Below are 24,638 nucleotides of genomic sequence, written 5' to 3'. Positions count from 1 at the left end.
AAATTTATGCCAAAAATCTCTCTCTCAACGTGGATGATGAATTGGAGATCCTATAGAGCAATTTGAAAATGTCAGATAAAGAGAGAAATGCTGCATTTTTCAACAAACAAACAAAAGAAAAACTAAGATTTTACTGATGTTGGCATTAATATGATGTTGGGGGTATTTCGGAAAGAGGAGGACACATCAAATATTATTTCTAGCTAGGAGCCCTTGATATTTAAATTAGAGGTTAATTTTGATTAAGTAGCTTGAGCCTTGAGGATAATGTTAGTAATGGCGGCTCTATGATTATTTTTTTGGAGGGTCAATAAAAAACATAAATTATACAAAATTTAAAATAAAAGAGAACTTGAATATATCAACTGTGGGGACTAAAAGGACCTAAGTCGGCCCATAAGTCGAGAGTCCGAGGATTCGTCCGAGGATGAATCTCTCCTCGGACAGACCCGCGATGACCTTGGGATTCGCCAAAAAGATTAAGGCAGTGTTCTGGACGAACTGTTGGTTAAAAGAGGGATCTAAATACCCTCTAGACACCACGGGGTGAAAGAAATATGTTAGAAAAAGGCTGCTACCTCCACATTAAAGACCCTGCACCTGCCTCCCTGGCCGCATTAATGGGGAAATGACCCTTAAATAGTAGAAGTCAGCCTTCTTGCTATCATTTGAAGACTTCCAGAGGGTGGTGGATGGGACAGGTGTATAATAGGGTAATTTGCGTTACACGTGGATAAAGATGGAAGAAGAAGAAGAAGAAGTATAAAAGGGGGAGGGCTAGACAAATACGGAGGACGGTAACTCTTGAAAGAAAAAGAAAAGAAAAAGAAATAAAACATAAATAGTCCTCGACTTATGTCTGAGGAGATTCATTTTACCTTATTTGTCCCTTGTTTGTAAATACTGTAACATTTCAGCCTATTCATCAAGCTTCGAACATCGTTAAACTAGATTATGAACCCACACTCTACAAATTTAATTGTTTAAGGCTTATTGGGCCTGAGCCCACATGTGTTTTTGGGTCTAGGTGCAATTGTGCACTTACAATTAGCGCCGTCTATGGGGATTTAGTGTGGAAAGAGCTCGAACACCATGGCAGGCTTAAGCTTGTACCATGCAGAATCTCAGGGATTGCAGCTTAAGGATCCTTTCGAACGTCTTGAACGCCGGGAGGATCGAGAGGGTAGCGTTCACACTAAACATCCTAGAGCAAGTTACACTCACGGTGGAGGCAGGGCCACCCACGAAGATGATGCTAACGCCATGTAGAAGGAGATTGATCACCTTGAGAAGAAGCTGCGTCGCGTCAGGCGGAGGTGTGCTTCACCCTCATCTAATACCTCTTCGGGGGAAGCCCTGGGAAGTAGTTACAGTTCGAGGTCATGGTCGCCCCCCAGTAAGACATCCTCTTGCGAAAAAGATGACCCACTAGGTCATAGGAACAGGAAGCTCCCCTCCAGGGGCTTAGGGAACGATGCCATGGGCTGGGCGTTGTACCAACTCTCCAAATCGCCATTCTCACGCAGAATTGAGAAGGGGAGGCTCCCTAGGAGGTTCACCCAGCCCACCTTCACCATCTATAATGGCCGGATTGACCCGGTGGAACATGTGAGCCACTTTAACCAGAGAATGGCAGTGCATTCTCATAATAAGACCATGATGTGCAAAGTCTTCCCTTCTAGCTTAGGACCTGTTGCTGTGAGGTGGTTCAACGGTCTTAAATCCGGGTCTGTAGGTTCATTTGGGGAACTGACCAGAGCGTTCGCTTCACGGTTTATTACATGCAGCAGAGTTCCTTGACCGTTGGACTCACCGTTGTCTATGGCTATGAAGGAGGGTGAGACGTTGAAAGCATACTCCAACAGGTATTGGGAGATGTTTAACGAGATAGATGGTGATTTTGATGAGGTGGCAATCAATACCTTTAAAGTAGGCCTTCCAACTGATCATGACTTGAGGAAGTCCTTGACCAAAAAACCCGTACGGAGTGTACGTTGCCTCATGGATCGTATTGACAAATACAAAAGGGTCGAAGAAGACCAACAGCAGGGAAAGGGTAAGGCGAAGGTTATCCCGCAGGAGCGAAGGGATTTCAGGTTGGACAGATACCACAACAGCAAGCCGAGAAAAGATTACTCTGGGCAGTCTGGCTCGGCAACACCTCAGACTGTTAATACTATATTCCGAGAGCCGGTGCACCAGCTACTAGAGAAGGTTCATAAGGAACCCTATTTTAGGTGGCCCGACAAGATGGCGGGGGATCCTGCTAAGAGGAATCAGAATCTCTTTTGTCAGTACCATTAAGATGTGGGTCATACTACCGAGAACTATCGGACCCTCTGGAACCATTTGGAGCAGTTTGTCAGCGAAGGAAAGTTAAAGCAGCACCTATACCAACCTAGCGGACACGGCAGTCAGTCTGGCTCGAATAATCAGAGGAATAATTCATCTCGGCCTCCTTTGGGAACGATCAACGTTATCTTTACTGCGCCTGGCAGGATTGGCTCATGTCCTACCAGGGTGATGGCAGTTTCGCATTCCCAAGCCGAGGAGGGGGGCTCTAGGCCAAAAAGATTGAAGTTGGATGTGCCCGTCTTGGGATTTTCAGAGCTAGATAAAGCTGGTACCATCCAACCCTATGACGACGCCCTAGTGGTCACTCTGAGGATAGAAAATTATAATGTAAAAAGGGTGATGATTAATTAAGGCAGCGGCACAGATATCATGTATCCTGACTTGTTTAAGGGGCTGAAATTGAAACTGCAGGACCTTACCCCTTACGACTCACCGTTAATAAGTTTTGAAGGGAAGACCATGATACCAAAGGGCCAGATTCGGTTGCCCGTGCAATTTAGCTCGGAGACGGTTAAGGTGGATTTTATTGTGGTCGATGCATATTCCCCATACACAGCCATCCTTGCCTAGCCCTGACTGCACGCTCTGGGGGCTGTTTCCTCCACATTGCATGTTAAGGTTAAGTTCCCTTCGGGGGAGTGCATTGAAGAGATTCTCGGCAGCCAATTGGTAGCCAGGCAATGCATATCGGCCGCGGTGCTGCAGCAGACCGAAGCCCAGTCCTCGACCTCGGCTGTGAAAGACTTATAGCAATTAATGACTCTGGATGCGCCCGACATGGTGACAACAGAGGAGACCATATGCGAAGACCTGGAGAAGTTTTTGATATTGGATGATCCCGAAAGGTTCTTCCAGGTCGGGGTATGTTTACCACACCAAGAGAAGATGGAATTGGTGGAGTTTCTAAAGAACAATATCGATGTTTTTGCCTGAGACCCCTACGAGGCTCCGGGGGTTGACCCAAGCTTCATTTGTCATCATTTGAACGTCAATCCTGCTATTCCCCTAGAAGGCAGCCCCATTGGCGTTCTTCCAAGGAGCACTCCGAAACTGTTAAGGAAGAGGTGCTCAAGCTCAAGAGGGCTGGGGCTATTAAGGAAGTTTTCTACCCGGAGTGGTTGGCGCACAGGGTTGTGGTAAAGAAGAAGAATGGAAAGTGGCGGGTATGTGTAGACTTCACAGATTTAAACAAAGCCTGCCCAAAGGACTCGTTCCCGATGCCACGCATCGACCAACTAGTGGACGCCACCGTCGGACATCCTCGGATGAGCTTTTTGGATGCTTTCCAGGGTTATCACCAAATTCCACTAGCGGCAGAAGATTAGGAGAAAACCGCCTTTATTACTCCAACAGGGAATTATCACTATAAAGTGATGTCGTTCGGGTTGAAGAATACTGGGGCTACTTACCAAAGGATGATGACCAGAATATTTGAATGGCAGCTTGGAAAGACCATTGAGATATACGTGGATGACATGGTAGTGAAGAGCAAGACGATATTTGCGCACGTGAAAGATTTGGACGACACTTTTCAGGTACTTAGAAAGTACAGGTTGCGTCTTAATGCTTCGAAGTGTTCTTTTGGTGTGAGTTCTGGGAAGTTCTTGGGTTATATGGTTACTCATAGGGGATAGAGATGAATCTGGCACAGGTCAGAGCCATTCAAACCTTACAGCCCCCTCGAAATCCAAAGGAAGTTCAGAAATTAACCGGAATGATCGTTGCTTTCAGCAGGTTCATCTCGCGGTCAACTGACCGATGCAGGCCCTTCTTCCAACTGTTGAATAAGTGGAGGGGGTACCAATGGTCCAAGGACTGCGTTGTAGCCTTCCAACAACTTAAGGAATATCTTTCCCGGCCACCCATTATGTCTCGGCCTGAGGTAGACGAGGTTCTATTTGCGTATCCGGCAGTGGCCGTCCATGCCGTCAGCCTGGTCCTCATAAGGGACGACGGTGGGGTGCAAAGACCGGTTTACTACGTCAGCAAAACTCTGAATGACGCCGAGGTGCGTTACCTACTTTTGGAGAAAGCACTTTTAGCTATAGTTCATGCTACGCGGAGGCTTCCTCGCTATTTTCAGTCCCACACCGTTGTAGTTTTGACCCAACTGCCTCTCAAGTCAGTGTTGCGTAGTGCCGACTATTCTGGAAGAATGGCTAAATGGGGGACTATTCTGGGAGCCTTTGATATCAAGTACATACCACGTACCTCGGTGAAGGGCCAGGTTCTTACAGATTTAGTGGCAGAGTTTGCTGAACCTTTGTTGGAAGAAACTTTGAAGGAATCACACATAGGTGAAAAATCAGTTGACATGATTACGAACGAAAGACCTTTGACTTGGAACGTATCTGTAGATGGGGCAGCTAACCAGAGAAGGTCTGGCATCGGACTCGTCCTGGTATCCCCCGAGGGAATTGTCTTTGAAAAATCCCTAAGGTTGGCATTCTCAGCTACTAATAATGAGGCCGAGTACGAGGCAGTCTTGGTCGGCATGAACATGGTACATAAGATGGGCGGAAAGGAAGTTCACATGCTCTCGGATTCTCAGTTGGTGGTCGGCCAAGTGACGGGGAACATGGAAGCTAGGGATCCAAGAATGCAAGAATACTTGACCCAGGTCAAACGTTTACAATCTAGTTTCGATTCCTTTATCCTATCTCACGTTTCTAGAAATGGAAATACACATGCAGACTCCCTGGCTACCTTAGCGACATCCTCGGCTCAGAGTTTGCCTAGGATTATCCTTGTCGAAGATTTGCTAGAGCCAGCTTTTACCACTGTTCGTGCAGTCCGCATCCACTTAATAAGGCCTGGACCTAGTTGGATCGACCCTGTGATATATTTTCTGAAAAACGACGTTCTCCCAGAGGACAAGTCTGAAGCTGACAAGATCCGTCGAAAGGTACCGCGTTTCTGGTTGTCTGAGGATCAGAAATTGTACAAACGATCATTCTTCGGACCATATTTGTTATGCGTGCACCCCGAATCAATGGAGGCGCTTTTAGAAGAACTGCATAAGGGAATTTGTGGGAGCCATACTGGGGGAAGGTCCCTAGCTTATAGGGCACTGACTCAAGGATATTGGTGGCCGAATATGCAGAGGGAAGCTCAGGGTTATGCAAGAAAGTGTGATCAATGCCAGAGGTTTACTCCTAACATCCATCAGCCTGGAGGAGTCCTTAACTCTCTCTCCAGTCCTTGGCCTTTCGCTCAATGGGGATTGGACATAGTAGGTCCATTTCCGAGGGCTGTAGGAAACAAAAGGTGGCTGCTTGTGGGGACCGACTACTTCACCAAATGGGTAGAGGCTGAGCCCTTGGCAAATATTAGGGATGTTGATTCCAAGAAGTTCATCTGGAAAAACATCATCACTAGATTTGGAGTACCACATACACTCATTTCAAACAATTACGTTCAATTTGATAGTAGAGCTTTTAGAAAATATTGTGGTGACATGGGCATCATAAACAGATACTCCACTCCAGCTTATCCTCAGGGAAACGGGCAAGCCGAGGCCGTTAACAAGGTTATAGTTAGTGGACTCAAGAAAAGGCTAGACGATGCGAAGGGCAGATGGGTAGAAGAACTACCACACGTTCTATGGACATATCGAACTACGCCACGCAAATCTACAAAAGAAACGCCATTCTCTATGACTTATGGGGCTGAGGCAGTGATACCTTTAGAGTCTGGTTTCCCCACATTGAGGACGAGTACTTTTAACCCAGAAAATAACAACGGCCTCCTAGAGAAGAGCCTAAATTTAGTTGAGGAACGGCGAGAGACAGCTATGGTCCAAATGACTTATTATTAGCAGAAGCTTAAACGAGGGTATAATGCCCATGTGAAGCTCAGGCCACTTGCGCCTGAGGATCTGGTTCTGAGAAAAGTTGTAGGTACTGCTAGAAACCCAGCTTGGGGTAAATTAGGACCGAACTGGGAAAGACCATATCAGATTATTTCTGTAGTAGGCATAGGGTCATATCGACTAGCTGATCTAGATGAAAAAGTTGTACAACGTCCGTGGAATGTAAACAACCTTCGAAGGTATTATTATTACCTTGTGGAAATTGATATGTTCTTAAATAATACGTACCTTCGAAGTTGATATGTTCGAAGCAAATTGATATGTTCCTCGGTCCATGGAATGTAAACAACCTTCGAAGGTATTATTATTTCCACAATGTAAACAACCTTCGAAGTTTCTAGAACATATTTTAGAAACTTGATATTTAAGAACATATCAACTTTTTGTCGTTTGTGGTTTAAATTATAAATGTATGTGGGCTTATCAATTACAACTCTCAAAATATCAAATAAAAACTTGGTAATGCATGGTCATCGGACCACAAACCTTGTGGAAATTGATATGTTCTAAAATATCAAACAGAAACTTGGTAATGCATGGTCCTCGGACCACATACATTGTGGAAATTGATATGTTCTAAAATATCAAACAGAAACTTGGGACCACATACCTTGTGGAAATTGATATGTTCTAAAATATCAAACAGAAACTTGGTAATGCATGGTCCTCGAACCACGTACTTTATGGAAATTGATATGTTCTTAAATATCAAACAGAAACTTGGTAATGCATGATCCTCGGACCACGTACCTTGTGGAAATTGATATGTTCTTAAATATCAAACAGAAACTTGGTAATGCATGGTCCTCGGACCACGTACCTTGTGGAAATTGATATGTTCTTAAATATCAAACAGAAACTTGGTAATGCATGGTCCTCGGACCACGTACCTTGTGAAAATTGATATGTTCTTAAATATCAAACAGAAACTTGGTAATGCATGGTTCTCGGACCACGTACCTTGGAAATTAATATGTTCTAAAATATCAAACAGAAACTTGGTAATGCATGGTCCTCGGACCACGTACCTTGTGGAAATTGATATGTTCTAAAATATCAAACAGAAACTTGGTAGTGCATGGTCCTCGGACCACGTACCTTGTGGAAATTGATATGTTCTTAAATATCAAACAGAAACTTGGTAATGCATGGTCCTCGGACCACGTACCTTGTGGAAATTGATATGTTCTTAAATATCAAACAGAAACTTGGTAATGCATGGTCCTCGGACCATGTACCTTGTGGAAATTGATATGTTCTTAAATATCAAACAGAAACTTGGTAATGCATGGTTCTCGGACCACGTACCTTGTGAAAATTAATATGTTCTAAAATATCAAACAGAAACTTGGTAATGCATGGTCCTCGGACCACGTACCTTGTGAAAATTGATATGTTCTAAAATATCAAACAGAAACTTGGTAATGCATGGTCCTCGGACCACGTACTTTGTGGAAATTGATATGTTCTTAAATATCAAACAGAAACTTGGTAATGCATGGTCCTCGGACCACGTACCTTGTGGAAATTGATATGTTCTTAAATATCAAACAGAAACTTGGTAATGCATGGTTCTCGGACCACGTACCTTGTGAAAATTAATATGTTCTAAAATATCAAACAGAAACTTGGTAATGCATGGTCCTCGGACCACGTACCTTGTGGAAATTGATATGTTCTTAAATATCAAACAGAAACTTGGTAATGCATGGTCCTCGGACCACGTACCTTGTGGAAATTGATATGTTCTAAAATATCAAACAAAAACTTGGTAATGCATGGTCATCGGATCACATACCTTGTGAAAATTGATATGTTCTTAAATATCAAACAGAAACTTGGTAATGCATGGTTCTCGGACCACGTACCTTGTGAAAATTGATATGTTCTAAAATATCAAACAGAAACTTGGTAGTGCATGGTCTTCGGACCACATACCTTGTGGAAATTGATATGTTCTTAAATATCAAACAGAAACTTGGTAGTGCATGGTCCTTGGACCACGTACCTTGTGAAATTGATATGTTCTAAAATATCAAACAGAAACTTGGTAGTGCATGGTCCTCGGACCACGTACCTTGTGAAAATTGATATGTTCTTAAATATCAAGCAGAAATTTGGTTAAGTATGGTCCTCGGACCACATACCTTATAGAAATGGATGTCTTATCATTTGTTAAACAGAATCATGTTAAAATAGAATTTTAAGTCATACATCTTTAAGTATCAAACAGAAATTTGGTAAGGTAGGATCCTCGGACCCCACACTTCACTAAAATTAGCGTTCCAAGTTACAAATTCTAAGTATCACATGGGTTTGCAAAGTGTGGCACTACTTATCATCTAAACCAAGTTTGTTTTTGGTAGGTTCTTGAACACTTTACCTTTCAAATGTTAGCAAAAAGTTAAGTTAGCCTGTTAGGCGTTCGTTATTACTTCGTGCTTGATGTACTCATGAGATATAGTTTGAGAGGAATTCTTATGGCAAACACAAAGATAAAATAAATACAAGTCAAATGAAAATCAAATGAAACTGTCTTTCATTAATTATTCTGGCATACATTACATGCAAAATCTTAATTACAAAGAGAGAGAAGCCCTAGGCTCGGCCTTAAACTTTTGGAGGGGGGTCTTGCTGAGAAGTGTTAGTAGTCTTAATGTTTTTCAGCTCTAACTCAAAGGCAAACAAAACTTATTTCCCTTTGTCTGCTGTAGTTGTTGGAGGGACGGTGGGCTCCACACTTTAGCTTTAGTCCTTCTCGGCACCTTCATACCCTTTCTTCTCTTTATTGGAACTTGTATGTTCTGTAGGATTCAGAATGGGTTCAGGAATCGCAAGAGGGGGAGCAGAAGTGGCTGTCTCAGGGGCAGGTGCGACAGCAGGAGCCTCATCTATCTCCTATATGTCAAGGGGAAGCCAAACGTTCTCAGGCTTCCTCAGCTCAGAAGCTGGAGGAACCCCTGCTGCGTTTAAGGCTTCGCCCCAGACCTGCTGACAGTATTCTCGACACAAGGCCGCGAATGCCTCTGTCAACTGGTCTTCTGTCGCCGTCACCCCTTCCTTGTAGCTAGCCTTCTTCGCAGCCTCCAATGACTCCTTGAAGGTGCGAGCTTCCTTCTTCATCTGCGCAAGCTCCTTCTCCAAGTCAGAACGTTCCTTCTGTGCGTTGGTGAGCTCGTCATCCTTTTGATGGAGAAGCTTGTGCTGCCCCTCCACTTGAGTCCTCATCGTTCTCAGGCTGGCCTTTGCACCGTCTCTTTCTCTTTTTAAGTTGGCTAGCTGAGAGGAGAGTTTCTCATTTTCTGCAAGGGCTTGGCCTAGAGACTTCTCAGTCTCCAGCCGAATCTCCTGCTCCATTCTGGCCTTCTTCTGAGAATCCTCCATAAATTTCTCGGCAGCAAAGACCTCTTGAATGGCCTGTGACAAAGTATCAGAGAGTTAGATGCAGGAAATATACTTACTAATAATCCGGTATTATGAAAATGAAATATTCATAAGTGAAACTTACCAGGGCCAATTCCCTTTTTAAAGAAAGGAACAGCTGAGGCTGGCTCATTTTTTCCAAGGCGTCCATATCCTTGGGTGGCAGAAGGGGACATTTTAATGCCACGGCCAGGTAATGGGTATGGCCTTGTTGGAATGCCCTAATACTGGACTGGCAAGAGATTGGTGCTCCGTCTAATCTCAAATCAGGAGACCAGGTAGCCGGTGCTCGGCGCACTTTGGCCATATCCCTAATTTCCCCTCTTTTAACTGAACGAGCACGTCCCTTACCCTTGTCCAGTTTCTGATGCTAAGCTTGTTGTGGCTGCTATCTTGGCTTCTTCTGCTTTTCGCCACTAGCCTCCTTGGCCTTCCCTTTTCTTTTTTTCTTGGGCTCCTCAACCGGAGGTTTAGGATCTACTAGACGAGGGGGAGGTGGCAAGGACGGAGGAGCTTAAGACCCTTTCGCTCTTTTTTGTGCGACTTTCTCGCCTCTCTTAATTAGAAGGCCTTGAAGCACTTCCATTTCTTCCTTCTCGGAATCGTAGTCAGGCCGAGCAACTATTAAACCTGCAACTCTGGAGGCCTCGGCGGGCTCTTCTTCCTCGTCAGAGAGCACGAAAAACTAATTTCCTCGAGGTCTTTCGACGTCCTCGAGCTGAAACTGGTCTATCTCGTCGTCTAACGTGTGCGAAGAGGACACTTGCTCCTCCGGAACAGCAATTGCTTAAGAGTGCGTCGAGAGAGGGATTGCCGCGATGGGTCGCGTGTATAGGATGGTGTTGAGGTTGTCGGGGATGTCGTGGTCGGCGAGAAAGTGCAGCCTTGCTACGTTTATTCTCTTGCGCCTCCTATCCCCCGCGATAATCGCGTTTTCTATCTCCTGGAAATCCGAGGATATTGGGTTGTACCCTAGTATTAGGTGAGCCGCTCTAAGTTGCAGGTCTTCACTCACAAACACTTCTGAGTGCAGTACGCGGTTTAGGTCAGCAACATTGCAGTGGCTCAGACGGGGGCACACGAGTTGTTTATCTGCAAGAAAGAATACCAAAGAAGCCAAGTATGGTCAGATCTGCAATGCAGATGAGAAATCAAAATGGACAATGTGTAAAAGGAAATAAATATTAGAAGATTTTGAGATTAAAGTTCAGGGTAGAGAAATTAACTCCTAAAGAGCCACACCTAGGTCTCCCCATACGACTGGGCAGTAAGGGCCGTCGTGCCAGTTGCTTGAGGCGATGAGGTAGTCGTCCTTCATGCCTTTATTAGACTTGGGCAGACAAGAAATTAACCTAACTACACTAGACCGGGATTTAATGTAATAACTTACGTTTCTAAGTTTGTGGCACTCATACATGAAGACAACATCATGCCAAGTGAGGTTCAAGCCCATCTGCTCATTTAGAGCGTTGACACTTCCTAAGACCCTAAATACATTGGGTGCACACTGGTCTGGGCACAACCTGTGGTTGCGAAGGTATTCCCTAGTTACGCTTCTCATAGGGAGGGTCATCTCACCTTCTATGAAGGCAATCATGGGGATAATGACCTCTCCCGTCTTCCTAGAATCACCTACGGCTTCCGCCGGACAGTATTTCAAACCCACGTCACTGGGAATATGGTATTTGGCCCTAAAGCCTTCCATCCCAGCGGTGGTATCAACTAAACACTTAAATCTACCCATCTAAGAGAAAGGAAATGGCAAGCTTCAAGAAGGAATGTGGTTAAGAAGGAAGCCGAGGACAGAATCCGAGGAGAAAAAAGTAGAGAAAGTAAGGACTTACGAGTTTGTAGTTATGCGAGTTTCCACGGGTTTCTGGAGAGAAAAGATGATGACTAATGCTCTGATGTGATAGAATTCTGAAGAAATAAATGAAGGCACAGATTTTCAGGCGTTATGACGTGCGGGAGGCGGCCTCGAAATTGGATGCGTCCCGCCCAAATTTTCAGGAGGTGACAAGGATCGTTGGATATTCATCTCACCGTTGAACATGGGAACATGGTGTAGCTTGTGGTCATAAATGCGCGCGTTCTGGAAATCGAAGCGCCAAACGGTATTTTCTAGGAATGAAACGACCCCCACACGCATGGTGATGTACGAAACGTGTGAAGGGAGCTCTGGTCGGATCAAAACCCTATTTTTCTCCTCGGATGAGGAAAAATAAAGTTTTGAGGGGCTATTGTGGGGACTAAAAGGACCTAAGTCGGCCCATGAGTCGAGAGTCCGAGGATTCGTCCTCTGACGAATCTCTCCTCGGACAGACCCGCAATGATCCTGGGATTCGCCAAAAAGATCAAGGTAGTGTTCTAGACGAACTGTTGGTTAAAAGGGGGATCTAAATACCCTCTAGACACCACGGGGTGAAAGAAATATCTTAGAAAAAGGCTGCTACCTCCACATTAAAGACCCTGCACCTACCTCCCTGGCCGCATTAATGGGGAAATGACCCCTGAATAGTAGAAGTCAGCCTTCTTGCTATCATTTGAAGACTTCCAGAGGGTGGTGGATGGGACAGGTGTCTAATAGGGTAATTTGCATTATACGTGGATAAAGAGGGAAGAAGAAGAAGTATAAAAGGGGGAGGGCTAGACAAATACGGAGGACGGTAACTCTTGAAAGAAAAAGAAAAGAAAAGAAAAAAACATAAATAGTCCTCGACTTATGTCCGAAAAGGTTCATTTTGCCTTATTTGTAAATACTGTAACATTCCAGCCTGTTCATCAAGCTTCGAACATCGCTAAACTAGATTGTGAACCCACACTCTACAAATTTAATTGTTTAAAGCTCATTGGGCCTGAGCTCACGTGTGTTTTTGGGTCTAGGTGCAATTGTGCACTTACATCAACATAAAAAAAAAAAAAATCGAAATACATAAAATATACAATTGCTTTATTTCAAATTTGTTCGAGGAGGTTCATTTTGCTTTTTATGTTGTTTCATATTTTGAAATTGTTACATGATTTCTTCATTATCAATCCTCCAGGCTATATCTTTTTAAATTTATACAGTCAGGCAATCATTAATCTATTGATCTCCCATTTAATTGTTTTATTTCAAATTTGTTAAGATCTAAATAGGCATTTTCTATGGTTTAAGATTAACAAATTTATACTTATGTTGTTGGACTTATTAATTTTTTTCCCAGATTTTAAATCAATTTGGTTTGTTATTGAGTTTTTTTTTTTTATTTTAATTGTTGGGATATTATTAAGAGGATCATATTTAAACTTATTTTAGCTAAACTTAAAAAAAATTCAGGATCAAGGTGTTCTAAAATTTATTTTAGGGGGTCAAAAAAAAAATATATATATATATACACACACACACACACACACTACACATTTTTTTTTTTGGCCAGCAAAGGGTTCATTTGAACCCCTGGGATCCAAGTGGAGCTGCCCATGAATGTCAGACCTATTTATATTCAATTTAATCGAGTGACATTATGGATTCGTGTTATTAATCTCCCAATTAGGAGCATGACAAAAGAAGTTGGTATAGAATTAAGGCAATCAATAGGTTGTCTAATAGATGTAGATGCACTGAGTTGTGGCATTGCATGTGGTGAGCTTCTTAGGATACGAGTCAATCTTGATATTTTTTAAGAAGATTTAGTTCTTAGTATCCATCTTTTTAAAGATGTTTGCATCATTGTAGTGGTCAAGTTTATTTTTAAATATGGGATGTGTAAGGTGTTCGTTAACACTCACTTTTATATCAGTATTTTTACCAACCTTATAGACTGTAGAATCAGCTTTATACTGTCCCTCTTTTTTTTCCCCCATTTATTCAATTTTTATTTTAATTTTAACAAGCACCGTGTAGTGCTTGTTAATATTTGCCTTCAAAAAATATATTGAAATGAATGTAATCTGTTTGACCAACCTTTTTATTTCCATTTTCAATATTTACTTAAAAGTTAAAACTAGAAATTATTGATGTTAATTTGTTTGAAGGAAATGTAATCTTGATTAATGTAAATATATATAACTTTTGCCAATCATCTCGGCTTGTTTGGTTAGGGTTGATTATTGAAGGGTTGGAATATTTGGGAGAAAAAAGTGGGGAGAAAATGGAAGTGGAGGTTGTTTGGTTGGGAGGGGGAAATGCTGGAGAAAATGGTGGGGCTTAGGAGTTTTTTCTCCGGGTCTACCAAAAATTAATCTCACCAAATTGGAGATAGAATAAGGAAAGGTGTTACGTCCACAACATTTTTATAATATTTTCATAACAAATTATAGGTGGTTAGTTGTTATTGGTTCAAATTTGAACCTAACACTAAGATTACTTTTTTGCCCCAACAATAACAACCAATAACAACCTACCACTTAGAATTTGTTGTAAAAATGTTATAGACATATCATTTCTCTAAAAGAAGAGTGATTTTGCTTGAGACTTCTCATTTACTTTTTTTACCCTCATCTGTAATGTTATTTCTTTGATTTTTTTTTTGGTCCTTTCGTTTTTGTCTTATTCTTTCGTTCCTGTTACTAGTGTTATTGACGTTGTTTCTGCTACTTTCTTTTTATTTCTCTCTTTTTTCCTAGCTTGTTTAGCGCCAAATTTGTGCTCTTTTTTTTTTTCATTTTTTTTTATAGAAAATATAAGAACAAAGAAAAATAAAATAATAAATGTGTAGTGTGTTAATTTTATAAGATGTAATTTATAAATTTTAATTAATAATAAGTAATATTTTCTTTATTTAATGTAATAAGGATATAAGAGTAAGTTTATACATATAACATTTTCTATTCTCTTATTTTTCTTCTTTACCAAATAAATGAGTTATTTATTTTTTCACTTTTTCATCCTTCCAACCTTGCACCATAGGAGAAAATTAAAATTTCTTTTATCATCCTAACGAAAATATATGGAAAACGACTAATGCATACAAGTTATTACACACAAAGTTATGTGTAATAGTTTTTTAAACTGAAATTATAACTTGGAATCATGATTTTAGTTTAAAATTCTTTTTACACAACTGTGTGTAATAGGAAGTGTTCAATAGACATTGCCCCCTATATAAAGGTTAAATAATCACAACTCTCCCCTTTATAAGCCACCTTGTAAGGAGAGCTTAATGGGGGAAATTAAATCCAAAAGCCACACATGAAGGGAACTTGCATTACAAACTATCAAAGAGATAAGGAGCAAATAAACAGTGCGTCTTTTCTATAGCTATCCCAATATTATTTTCAGACTAATGTACTGAAAGCAGCAGCAAATAGAAAGAACCATACGGTCTGTAAATATAACACCAACAGTTGAACCTCCACATTTGTTCAATCCAAACCAGAGCAATTCAAAGAAGCCTTAATCCTTTGGACGGTGGAGCTGATAAGAGTATTGACTGTGGCCACCGATTCCACGTTCAGTTGCTTCAAAGATGAGGGGCTAGACACCAATATCTGGAAAGCCACTGTAAGCAGTGAACCACCTGACCTTACAGCATTTGCACTTGTGGAAGCATCAATAGTGCCAGTTTCAGGACGACCATCACCAGAGATTATGAACCCTGATGGAAGTATTGGTACTTCTGAAGAGTCCTCGCCATTCATAGCTATGTTGATGGCTGGTATGTCCATGGGGGCATAGACTACTAAGGATCCCATTGTATCTGTGCAGGTTTCTTGAAGCATCAGCATATTGTTCTCTGTGGGGATGTAAGGCTGCTTCACAAACACCATTAAGATGAAAACGAAACTCATTAGAAGAATCAATGCATATGCGGAATGTAAATTATTAAACAAGAAAATTTAATTGCCGAGAAATGCTAAATTTTCTATAAATTTTATTATGTAAATCTATAAACTAATATGGTAATGAATGTGATTAGTAACACCTTAACAATTAATATTTAAAAATCTGAATTGCCTATTTATAATTAATGATTTCTATAAGATAAAAACGTGGAAGAAGTCTGTGGGGGGATATAACATATGAGGTTGCTTCGCAAACACCATTAAGATGAAAACAAAACTCATTAGGAGAACCAATGTGAGGAATCGCGCATAGGTAAATCATTAAACAAGAACATTTAATTTTCGAGAAATGCTAAATTTATTACAAATTTTTCTATAAAAGCCTACAAATTGATATGGTAATGAATATGATTAGTAGCATTTCAACAATTGATATCTAAATATCTGAATTACCTTTTTATAATTAATGATTCCTATAATTAGTGATATGTTAAATATGCATTTGGCAATCAATTAAAAGCTAGATTTTTGCTTAAATTATTTACTATTTGTGGGTCCTGCACTACTTTTGTCTCAACTTTATTTCAATAATTAAACTTTTACCTTTTTCTCTCTCATATTATGCAAATAGGTTACTAGAAAGAATAATGCTAGAGATACAAATTATTTTACAAAGAAAAATTTACAAACTGCTGATATAGTGAATGATTATTGGTAAATGAAAAAGTGATATTAATGGTGGGCCTAAATGAAAACCAATAAGGTTATAAGAGGTTGACCACATCAACATTTTGTAAAAATGTTATAAATTAGTTTGTGATTGTAACATTACTTTACCAGAAATAAGCAATTCCCAAACAAATACTAAATTACTACCAATTTTACTATAAAATGTATAAATGAATATAACTAATATCACATTATTAACATAATTAATTATTGGTGTCATATCAACAACATAATAAATAAATTTTTTAATTACTTTTTGAGTGTGTTGTATTTAAATGTTGACACGTCAATTAATAAATTCTATGTATTAAAATTAATTTTTTGAGATGTTATGTAGTAAAATTTATAGTATTATTAGTGTTACTCATAACTAAAAATAATTTCTATATGTTTATAACAAACTATATAAGCAAGTATTTATTGACATTTACTTAAGGTTTAATCATATTATAATACATTACATGATCCTGTTTCCTGATCCAAATATTGTTAGTTGCATAGCACCTTGGTAGTTCAACCCTAATGAGTTAAAACTCAATTAATTAGGACTTAAAAGTATTTTCTAATAAGAAGAACGTGAGCGTATAGGAGTCAAAAAGGTTGATGTGTGCTACTAGAATTAGGAGCTTATAGGTGGTTGGAGTTATGCTGTTATGGCCTTTGATGATCTCGCACTCTCTTCATACATTATTTGTAAACATCATGTGTTATCATGTATTAAATGTAGACATTCTTAAAAAATATAGTCATCTCGTGTTAAAGTGTGTACATTTATGTATGAAGTGTAGAAGTGTGAAACAGTTAGTTTATGTTTGGTAACAGTTTTTATTTTCTATTTTCAAAAACTTGTTTTTGGGAATATAAAGAAAAAAACAATTTTCTTGTATTTTTGAAATAAAAACATGTTTGGTTAGTTGAAATTAAAAATGTAGTTTTTTGAAGAAAAAAAGAGAAAATACTAAAATATGTTGTTACTAGGATTAAACTCTAATGCTAACTCATTAAATGAGACAGATTTATAAAATTAAATACGTGTTTTTATTGACTTTTGAAAATTAGAAACTAAAAACAGCTTTTTGCATGTTTTCAGTTTCATTCACAGATAAAATTTTGGGAACAATTTTTGTTTTCTATCTATTTTGGGTTGCCAAACAAGTTTTTTAGTATCAAAAATAGAAAATAAGGAAAAAAGGATATATAGTAGGAGTAGTGTGTGAGAGTAAAGAAAAACTGTCCCCCCCCCCCCCCCCGACGACACTCAAAAGAAGAAAATCTTTGGGTTTTCTCTAGGGAGTAGTTTTTGGGTGCAACAAAGCAGATAATTTGAAAAGATTTTGATAAATTTTCCCCTTTTAGGATGGCTCCAACTATATTGATGTTAAGTTTGGTCACTCGGGCCGTTGTACCTTTAATTATTGACTTATTATATGGTATTGATAGATACTAACATAGAGTTACTTTATTTGTTTGCCATATCTTCGCTTGGTGTTTATGAAATTTTAAAGAAGGTTGGTCTAGTAGTTAGGAGACGGGTCATTAAGAACCTATTATACTAGGATTAATATGTCTTATATGTAAAATGGGTGATGATATTAGGTGAATTTGTATTAATTTTTAAAAAAGTTTAGATTATTCTATTTGATATAGATCTCAACTTAGGCATAAATTTGAGAAGATATTGTAACAAATTTTATTAAAATGGATTCATTTGAATTTAGTATGTAAAAGGAAAAAGTTTTCCATATAAATCTTTGTGAAAGGTTTTTCTACGTACATCTATGTATTATGCATGTGATTGATTATTCTTTTATTGTCGGGTTAAGATATTGGCTTGATAATTTTCATTCAATTTTTTTTTTGGGGTTTTGTTAGCAAATATATATTTGTTAAATTTCTTAATTCATACGAGCCTAGATTTTGGCCCAACAAATATTACATAAATAATTTATACATATTTGTACAAGGATAAAAAAAAAAAAGTGGAAAGGGGGAGTAATGGATACAACAAATAACAAAATTACCCGAATAACAGATACACAGTTTCCTGGATGAGCTCCACTTGCGATGCGTGCTATCTCATGCACTGGATTTCCACTAGAGAGAACATCCCACTTGTAGACAATAAATGCATACATAATATAAGTTAATATTTTTTCATATAAAAAAGGTATGTAAAAATTTAAACCTATGGCATCCGCTCAATAATAATTAATTTTATCATCAGACAAAAATACGTACTTATTAATTTTTGGTATAGACAGAGTTTTAATTCTAGATATATTATTTGATGATAAGAGATTTTATCAATTGAGTTAACTGAAACCCTTACTATAAATTAATTAAATTGTTTCAAAACATGAGCTTTTTAAGGAGTAAATAAAAAATGAAATTGCTATGGCTAATTTTATATTTTTTCACTCGTTTACCTTTATTATTTCACATACAAAAGAAAGAAATATATGTTCACATATTAAGTAAAATATATATAGTTTGGTGGACCTGAACTCGAGTCTTCTCTTCTCTGAAGAAACTAAAGACATGGTGAGGTGGGAGAGGAAGCCAAAGAGAGGTAGCCGCACTGACGATCATCCCACAGGGCTGACCTGGTTCACTGCTTTTACGAACAGACACTCGAACCCCACTATTGTTGACTTCATTTAACTGAGGAAAATCCAGTTTTCCTGTCATGCTCAACATTCCACAAAAATTCTTCACCATCCTGTGGGAAAGCTTCATAATGCTCCTCTTACCTTCAGGCAAATTAAGCACTGGACAATCACACCATTAATATTAAAACTATCAAAGTTAATTCAAAGTAAATAATAAAAATGAAAGGCATGCATGTGATATACGGAGTATATTGGTTCCAATTAATGAGTGATTTTAGGGCATTTGTTAATGAATTATTTTAAGAAAATTTTGATACCACTTTTATAAGAAATAGAAAAAACTGTCAAAAATCAATTGTTACTTTTTTTTTTCCTATAAAAACTTTTATAAAATGATTTACTAATAAATATTCTTAGAGCATTCATTAACTAATGATTCTAAGTATACCTCCTAGCCCTCCAATTCCAGTTGGTGCAATATCATCCATGAAGTAAGTATATCTCTCACACATCCTCTTTAGTGTAACAACCCATCTTGCTGCTCCATAAGCAATATTACTGCATATGAGATCTCTATACAGCCGATGAGTCTGGGTTTTATCATCCACTTCCACATGTTCAACCCAAGTAACCTATAAAAGTATATAGATTGGTCTTTGAGATCACATCTTAGTTTGTTACTTAATTGAGAAATAATTGTCTTTGGCCAAAAATAAAATCAGGAAATTGTAAAAATTGATTTAATGGAGCATGAAATGTCAAGACAATAGTAATTAGTAACGGTGTGCAATTATTAATGACATAAGGACATCCAAAACATTAGGAACTTAAGGAAGTATATAAATGCTGTCAAACAATTAACAGTTTGTTGATGGTGTAGATTGATTATTATTTATTAGAAAGGTTTAGATAAGCGATATTTTCGTGATGTCACTTTTCAAATGAACAATAAATTGTCTTCATTAGAGTGCCAAAATTTACATGATATCTGCTTTTGCAAATGACACCCCATTCAAAGTACATTGTCACATTATGTCACATTATGTTATGGTAATATAACAATGAACATTTTGAAATAGATGGATATATATATATATCCTGGAATAACATAGAACTTGGCCAAAGTCAAAGTGTATGTTTCATAATTTTGCCTCAAACATAATTTAGAAGTCCTATAAATAGAACCAAATTCAACATCTAGCTCTTTGCTATGTGAAAAACCAAATTATCATGTTAACGTAATAAAGTTACTGACCTTGGAGTACCCGTTAGGCATATTCTGAATCATGCATCCAGAGGGAAGCTTCCAAGAGTGGGAAGGTGAGGTTTTCTCTTTTGAGCAATCATAAGAGAAATCCACAATTAACCAGACGCCTAATTCGATTTGCTGGCAATGGCGAATGAAGAAGAATTCCCTAGGCGGTACTAGAGGCGATAGAATGTGCATTTGCTCGTACATCTGCATTTAACCTCTTGACTTATATAACAAATTTGTATTATCAAAGAAAACTGTAAGAAAAAAAGGAAGGAAAAAATAAAAAGTTGATGGAAGTGTTTTTTTCTAAGGCTACTACCAGCTGCACCGTGCCACTTCGACTTGCTAGCATCCCAGGTTCAAGCACTTGAATTGTCTTTGCTTTTGTAACAATTGAGGGGAAAAGATCTATCCATTTATCCTGCAAAATTGAATGCTTTGCTTAATTTGTCATCGTTCCAGAAATATAGAGACTTTGAGGATTAATGTTACAATGCAGGAGATATGAAAAGAAAAAAAGTTATGAATGCTGACCGAATTTAAAATCATTTCAACTAGGTGCATTGCATTCATGGTCACTATTTCTGAATCTTTTGATGCCTCGACACGAGCAGTGGAGTTCGTGAAATGGTTAGCCCTAGGGAAGATCTTTTCATAGCTGTCACGATGAAGAACAAATCCCCCATCAGCTGGGGACTTGATCCACAGAGGTTCATTGATTCGCATAAGTCTGATTAATTCATCCATGGCACTGGCAGCAGTCTCCAACACAAGTGGCTTCTCCGTGTCTGAAATTTTTTTGAATTGGTCTGTTAATGGAGAACTGGAACCATGGCCTTGATCAAGGGCAGCCCCTGGTCCTTGATTCCGGGAAATTGCTGCTGGTACATCCATTGAAGATCCGAGCATAGGGGTCGATGACTCAATTTGTGATATTGGTTTTCCAATGTACTTGGCAAGAAGGCAGGATACCTTTTCATGCTGCAAAACATTTCCAACTAAATTTCAATGAAGTGAATTGTCCAAGTTAAAAAAAAATAATAATAATAATAACAAATAAATAAATAAAGGACTAGACTTAAGAAGATCTTAAGTAGGCAAGTGTATAAAAGGATAAGTTAATGTTTCAACTAGGTTAAATATTGTTACATACTCGCCGGTACACACAATCCGTATAAAAGAGTGTGTGTGAACAGGGTTGGAGCTATAACTAGGCACCCCTTTGAAATATTAAAAAACTCTTATTTTATGTATGGTTGTAAAAATTTTAAATATTTAGCTACAAAAATAGAAGTTTCCCCTCCCAAATATTTAAGTTAGTCCAATGATGTTCTTAAAAAATAATAGAATTTGTTAATTGGTCTAATAGTTATAAAGATAAGGTAGTTTTTATTTTCTCAAATTCGTTTTTTGTACATATTTAATATTAAATTAGACAATTTTTTATACTAATTTAAGTTTAAAAGAATAAGTTTTCCTAAAAAATTATTTAGCAAATATACTTGTGTCAATGATTGATAGTTTTTTATATAATATATTTATAAATTATAATCTACTCTAATATCAAAATATTAAGGTTTGTATATGCATATATGTTTATGCACGTATATGATTGTTTGTCTTGACTTTTGACTAATATATTAGTATCACAGTTTAGCCCCAAACAAAAAATTAATCCCAACTCCACCCATATGTATGAATTTTGTGCAGTAGTAAGTATGTGATAATTATTATTCTTTTGACAATTAAGACATGCCTCTTCTTTTAATTGGGCATTTTCTATCTGTAGTTTCTGTAGGCTACGTTGCCGTTCTTCTTCTCCGAAGGGTGGACCTCCACATGATGGGCAAATCACATTTTTCAGTGCCTCTCTGATTGCAAGGTTTTCGCATTGAATCTTATCATTCTCTGACCGTAGAGTAGAGTTATCTGCTCGTTCATTTTGAGCCTGAAAAGTATAAACATGGAAGAATAACAAAAGGTCATGCATCATTTTTCATACAAAAACGTCAAAATGAGAAAATAAGAAAAATTAAACCTTTGTTTGAGTCCTCTTGTTTTGGAACCAGAACTTTATCTGTTTGGATTCAAGCCCAAGATCCCTGCTCAACTGGCGCCGCTGGTTGTCATCCGGATGCGGGCATTCCTTGAAGAATCTGCATCTCAGCAATAGAAAGCCCCATTCGCCTTAGAGAGAAGTAAACAATCATATGAGACAATTTAATAGGTGTGATGTGTCTATACCAGGCTCTTGTCTTATGGATTACTAAAGACTAACACCATAAGCACACACCCCCACCATACCATTAATAGATGATATGGTTGTTGATTACTCATTATTTTTTAAATTTTGTAAGAATATAGGATATAAGACGAAAATACAATTTAATAGTAAATTTGTTAAAATTTATATCCAATAAAAAAATATTAAATGACATAATATTACTTTTTAAGTTACATTAATTGTAACTTAAAGTCATATATATATATTTATTTATATATATATATATATATATATATATATATATATATATATATATATTTATATTTATATTTATATTTATATTTATATTTATATATTAGGTAGTACATCCAAAACGTACGAGTCTCACATATGAATTAAATGAAGCACAAAAACAATAAGAGATGAGAGAAGATGGTAACAAAAATAGGGGATAATTACCACACTACCAATGCGTAAAGGGAAGACGTTCTCTTATAAATACAATCTATAAAACAAAAATAATTTTTAGACAATGCCATTAAAGATAAAATTTTCTACTAAGTGAATATTTAAAAATAATTCTTATATTCAGAGTTTTGTACTTTAACTGATTGACACATTTTAATATTTTCCAATAGAAATAACCAGAATTCTAATCCCCCACCCAATTATAAGGAAAAAAGAAAAAAAAAATCAATTCCCACAATAAGAACCATGACTATCAATAGCCAATAGGTACACCGGGAATCACCCTCCTTTTAGGTATAGCCAAAACCCACATCAGAAAAGTGATCAAATCGGCAAAAAGAAAAAGGTCACTCGCTGATCAATCTAGATACAAAACTTGGATATGCACTAGATCTAAATATACATATGATGGACACACACACACACACAAAGGTGACTTGTGGAATCATATCAATCAACGATAATTCTTACGCTTCAAGTTGCTGTATCTGGTGAGAGGTATGGCGATGGTAGGACCTCTTCCCCTTGCGAGCATTTGAATGTTCTTGCTCATCACCCGAGCCGCCACCACCACTTCCTATCGGGAAATCCATTTTCAGTTTCAGGCACAGAAAGCTAAGCGATAATACAACCTTAAAATACTGAAATCCTTCTTTTTCTTTTTTTGAGAGAAATTGAATTCCTTTCTTAATTCTTGTGGTGTCTATGTCTGTAAACCTTGCATTTATATAACCTATTCATGACAGAATTGGAGTACATTGTACATGACATATATGGCCTCACACGGGTCAACTCCATATAAGGACAGTAAATTATCACCAAAAAAACCCTATCAAGAGAGTGAGGCTGGTGGGTCTAGTCTTGGATTTGTTGGGTTCAAATTTCAGTAACATGTTCTCGGTTTTAGACACGAATCTATGAATAACACCCAAGTAACAGCTAAAGAGGTCAGCGAAAATCGTGGGAGTAGGATATGCTGTGAAAGAAAGCTACCAAGTATGGAAGATTTATTCTAAATTCCAAACCAAAAGAAAATGGCAACCTGCAAGGTTTCAAATATTATATTCTTTTGTAAGGTATGCAGGTAAACATAACTGCCAGTTCTCAAGGCTTCATTTCCTTTCTCGTTCACTAAGAAAGAATATGATAAGGATGACTATAATGAGCAAGTAGTTCTTTACCTTTTCATCAACACGTTAAGTTTCTTTTTGGTGCTCTAATTTATTGAAGAAATTAACAACGTGCTTGAAGCTATAAATTAATGAGAAAAAGAAAATAATTTGAATTATGTACACGTTTAATCTCAAATTCATGAGGATAAGAATCCCTTTTACTTAGGAATTAAATAATAAAACTAAAAGAAGATACAAATATTTTTGTATACATCGGATGGAACATTGGAGATGAATTTTTCATTTCATTTAAGTAATTATTATTACATACAACCTGTTTTACACAATCCTACTTATAATTTAAAAAATCACGAAAATCCTGACTTGAAATAACTCTTTCCAATGATTTTTAAGAATCTAATTAGTGATTTTCAAGAATCTAATAATGCCATATTAGCTAAATGACACCAAGACCACTTGGTGGGTCCCACTTGAGATGATCTTATCTGCTCGGTTGACCACATGGGGCCGATATTTCTCATACATCTTTAGTGGCATTAAGAAAATTTTGATAAGGACATTCTCTTTAATCGCAGGTGGAAATTGTCTCCTAAGCCTTTTGACAATTTGACTTCAAAAGTTGGAAACTTTTATTTTTGTATAACCTAAGTTTAAAGTACATTAACCAAAAACCCAAAGTAATGAGGCTTGAAAATTTCATAAACTGCATTAGTAGGACTTATTTATACATTTTTTTTCTCAACTGCATTAGTAGGACAAGTTTGTTGTGATAAAAGCAACAATATTGCATTACGGTGGCATTTCT

General features: G+C 37.8%; 1 protein-coding gene across 1 annotated transcript; it reads right to left on the bottom strand.

Annotated features, from left to right (window-relative positions):
• Nucleotides 1-14,995: 14,995 nt before the first annotated feature.
• On the bottom strand, nt 14,996-23,293 carry LOC142622371 (homeobox-leucine zipper protein ROC8-like). The gene is made up of 10 exons (XM_075795824.1): nt 23,172-23,293; nt 22,047-22,164; nt 21,765-21,956; nt 20,543-20,989; nt 20,328-20,429; nt 20,009-20,212; nt 19,202-19,385; nt 18,644-18,912; nt 18,166-18,255; nt 14,996-15,382 (listed from the first exon to the last, which is right to left on the bottom strand). Exons 1-10 carry the CDS (start codon nt 23,291-23,293, stop codon nt 14,996-14,998), a joined length of 2,115 nt encoding a protein of 704 aa, XP_075651939.1.
• Nucleotides 23,294-24,638: the final 1,345 nt, after the last annotated feature.

The sequence above is a fragment of the Castanea sativa genome, chromosome 1 (assembly GCF_040712315.1).
Source record: "Castanea sativa cultivar Marrone di Chiusa Pesio chromosome 1, ASM4071231v1".
Lineage (NCBI taxonomy): Eukaryota > Viridiplantae > Streptophyta > Magnoliopsida > Fagales > Fagaceae > Castanea > Castanea sativa.
Note: the sequence above shows the minus strand (reverse complement) of the source record. Positions and strands in the feature narration are given on the sequence as shown.